This window comes from Priapulus caudatus, unplaced genomic scaffold, assembly GCF_000485595.1.
Source record: "Priapulus caudatus unplaced genomic scaffold, Priapulus_caudatus-5.0.1 Scaffold650, whole genome shotgun sequence".
NCBI classification, from domain to species: domain Eukaryota; kingdom Metazoa; phylum Priapulida; class Priapulimorpha; order Priapulimorphida; family Priapulidae; genus Priapulus; species Priapulus caudatus.
The window spans coordinates 33880-38195 of NW_014577711.1; the positions used below are offsets into that span (position 1 = coordinate 33880).

General features: G+C 43.0%; 1 protein-coding gene across 1 annotated transcript in view; it reads left to right on the forward strand.

The window, feature by feature from the left end:
• Window positions 1-3340, forward strand: part of LOC106812451 (5'-AMP-activated protein kinase subunit beta-1-like) — a gene marked incomplete at its 5' end in the record, with an annotated part of 33588 nt that extends 30248 nt beyond the window's left edge. Inside the window, 1 exon segment of the mRNA XM_014816336.1 lies at window positions 2948-3340. Within this exon segment, the coding sequence (XP_014671822.1) occupies window positions 2948-3049 (102 nt within the window).
• Window positions 3341-4316: the final 976 nt, after the last annotated feature.

Consider the following 4316-nt stretch of genomic DNA (forward strand, 5'->3'; position numbering starts at 1 on the left):
TTTGGGACAACCAGAAATTGTTGCGGACAACCCGATTTGATGCCGGGGTTGTCCGCAGGACAACCACATTTTTTTTCTTATTTCGAGCACTGCTTAGCATGTTTGGACAGTTGAGGAGGGATCTGGAAGTGCTACAAGATGGGTAACATCAGACAGTGGTCACCTGTCATAAGGAGGAGCGACACACACGCGTGAAAGCAGATGCTGCTGACAGACTGAAGATTCGTGAAGCACTGTGCACATGCATTGATGTGTTTGATAGTGACACACACCCAACTGGAAGTCTTGTCAACATATTTTCTGGTCAGGTTGTGGATGACAAAGGTGTCAATGCTGATGATTCCGTGAATATCGGCACTGATCAGTGGTTGGAGTATGAAAGGCAGTGGCCAACGGGATTTCACAACAAGATATGTAAGAAGGTCAAACCAATGTTAGCCGTTACAAAGCAGAAGATGAAGTGTGGGGCTCCTGAGAACGTGAACACTGAACTTATCTATGCTCGAGTCATTGGAATCATGGCTTCTTCCAGGGAGACCATTTCTACCAAAACCCTCTTCTCCTATGAACTAGCTCCCTTTCCATCTGCTCTGTTTAATGCTAATGGTGACATGAGAACAACCTCCAAGTCTGTGCTGAAGTCCAAGATCAAAGTAGAATGTAGTCAAAGAAACAGGGCGCCTTGCGAAGTTGTTATTCTAGATGGTTGTGCAGTTCTGTGGACAGTTCCTTGGCCTGCATCACCTGCTCAGGTGTCAATATTTGTTAATGCTGCTGTTGCTAGCATAATGCGTCATGTGAATGGTACACAGGTTCTGCATGTAGTGTTTGACAGATACTATGAGACCAGCATAAAGTCATGCTGTCGCGCACAACGTGCAAACGGTGTCAGTCGTGTGTACAAACTTACACCTGATTGCCCACTACCAAAGCAAACTGTCACCTTGAATGTCACAGCTAACAAAGAGCAGATCATTCGAATGATCGTAGATGAACTGAGTTTGTCTGACGTTCCCGAGGGCAAGAACATCATTGTGACAGGGCCTGATGCTCGTCCCATTGACGTAGGTACTTGTAGCCAGCTCACACCAGTGACACATGAGGAAGCTGACATCCTCATTGCTTATCATGCAATAAATGAAGCTGTGGCAGGACATTCATCTATCAAAGTTGTGTCGGACGACACAGATGTTCTTGTGATCCTGGCTCACCATCTACATGCGCAAACAAACGACATGCCAAGCAGAGTACAACTTCTCATGGAGTCATGCACCAGAAATCGCGCTATGATTGATGTCAATGAAGTTGTGAAAAAGCATGCACAAGTTATGCCCAACCTCCTGGCAGCTCACGCACTAACTGGTTGCGATTCCGTATCCTCTTTTGCTAGCTTTTCCTACCATGATGCTATACACCGACTATCACGAGCCTAGGTCGAGCCGTTTAGATTTGTGCCGCAATTCTGCGTTTCCTCCCTATACCTTCTTTCTATAGGAATGTTCCCCCTTCTTTTACACAACGGACGGACGGAGGAACGGACAATCATGCGATTCTACAAGCTGCATCTGACTATGTCAGATGAGCTAATAATTATAAATTTTACTGAAGTTGATCGTGATGGGGCATTACCATAAGTTCATTCTCGAGTTTCTTCAAAGAATTACAAATGCGACAAAGACAGGTGCGGATTTAGGCCGGTTTGCACCGGTTTCCAGAAACCGGTCACAGGCTGGGTATCTTCAAAATTGACCCTCAAAATTCACCAGAATGCACCAAATATAGCCTATTTTTTTTTTAATTCTCGGGGCGCATGCCCCCGGACCCCCTAGCTGTGACTAGAACTATGGAAACTGGTCACCCAAACCCTCTGGATCCGCCCCTGAAAGAGGTATCTAGTATTAAGAACTCAAATCATGGAATGGGTTCATAAAAGTAGGTGAAGAAGGAAGGGAGATGGATGACCAGAAAGCAAAATCTTACAAAATTATAGCTGATGTCATAAACATTTTTATAGTACACCCACATCAGTGGCAGAACTTGGCAAAATGACATCAAGAAAGCTATACATCATATCAGGAAAATTATCCTGACCTGAATATCATTGAGAACTAACAGTAAACCATATATATTATTGCCATATAACCAACGCATTGCATGCAGAAAATAACAATAGATGTAATCACTAGATGTAAAGTTCATGCAAAGGGATTACTGCACACTGCGCATGCATGAGTCGCAATTTAATAGTTCTAATTTTAAGAGTTCTACCTACTACCATAGAATGTGTTGGGTGAAGGATGAACTAGAAAAACCTGCACAGCTGTTTGATGCACTTACTGTCTGATCTTTCTTCTATAGCAAGTGGTGGGAAGCAAGGCACAATATTCGTTTGCTGAGCTATGAGATTAATGAAGATCGGTTGGAGGCCAGTGAGAATTAATACCGCTTGTATCGAAATGTACTTGCACTAAAAAGAAAGTACATCATGTGGTGCATATATAAACACAAAAAGAGTGCATGTCAGGTATAGTGTGTTAGTAGGAGAGAGGAAGAGAGAGAAAGATGGAGGCGGAGACAACGAGAGGGAGGGACGGAAATGGGAAAGGGAGCGAACTGGGGGGGGGGAGGGGGGAGATGTAGGGAGAATGACGAGAGAATGTTGATACATACAACTTACCATAGAAAGGAGAAAAGATTTACCCAACCATGGAATATGGTAATTAGCAACTAGGTATTAGACTCATATACTCTGATTCATTGTGGGATGAACTCTCGAACACTTGAGAAAACTTGGAAACACTTAAAAACTTGAATACAAGAATACTTGAAAACGACACTATTACTCTCTATTAAAAATTAATGCCTTAGAATTTATTACACATTTATTGTCATAAATGTCACCATGCCTACATATAGAACATACCTTGATATCAAACTTCTTTTGCAGGTAGACAAAAGAGGGACGTCCTACTATGGCAAGACACCACATACAAGTCACTATACAGCCAACGTTGAAAATAGTATACCACAAGTACCACGAGGATGGTGACCACTGGAAGCAGACACAACCCGTTAGCCCTCCCGAAGACTGAAAAGCAGGACGGAAATACTGGAGCTCCTAAAAAGTGTTATTTTAAGTGCATGGACAAATTTAATCTTAAATTGATTTACCGATGATTGCATTTTATACCTAAAACATTCATATGAACTAATAACATGAGTACAGTGGTCGCCGCTTTATCAGGCCTCGGATAACAGGCACATTGCTTAAAGGCTCACAATTCGCATCCAAACGCTAATTTCTCCAGTACTAGACTAGCAAATACTTCGTGTCATGCATAATCACACTACCTTATGACAAAATAAACTCTAGTTGCTCCCATTTCACTGCGCGTTTGCTTAAAACCCACAAGAAAGAGGTGAGAAAACTGGCATTCTGGCGCAAACGCCGACTGTTTGCCAAACAATATAGCCTCAATAAAAACATGCCACCTCACACCTTACCCGGCTAAGGCTATCGATATCACCTCTAATCTTAACTTCCCGAAGAGCGCAACACATCTCCAACCCTGACTCGCCAGTGGTCAATTCATACCGGTATCCCATTTCAACCGTCCGTAGGCCCTAATACGGGGACCTATGCCTTCCTTGTAGCCGGCAGTGAGTGGTAGGAGGCATATTTGGTAAGGAATTCACGACTCATCTTGCAACATCGGGGTATAAAAGAGCCCGCACGAGAGACACGGGGTTCTTATGTTCACAGTCCTCGGTTGCTAGATTCTATGTGTAGTGTGTAGTGTGTGTGTGTTTTGTGAGTATGAAATATACAGTGAAACGGCAGTTGTACACGACTACCAAGTCTACCTTCTACGTATTTTGTTTCTAAGTTAGTCACACATCATTCACGGCGCATATAGCAGTCACCTATAAGCGCACAGTTGTCTGGCAGCAGAATTACCCAGCGACTACATTCAAACATGTTTTTATCTTTGCTACACCCGTACCGCTGTACCGCAGCACCGCTGCACGGTTGCTTGGGGATTGGGGAAACTGTCAACAACATCGGAGAATTTGAACAACATTGGAGGTATATTTTCAAATACCTTTTATAAGAATGGATAATAACGCGCAGTGAAATGGGAGGAACTAGAGTTTATTTTGTCATAAGGTAGTGTGATTATGCATGCCACGAAGTATTTGCTAGTCTAGTACTGGAGAAATTAGCATTTGGATGCACATTGTGAGCCTTTAAATCATATTATTTGCTTAAAGCAGTCTGTATTAGCACACTGAGTAGCACTAGTGTTGTCAATCGG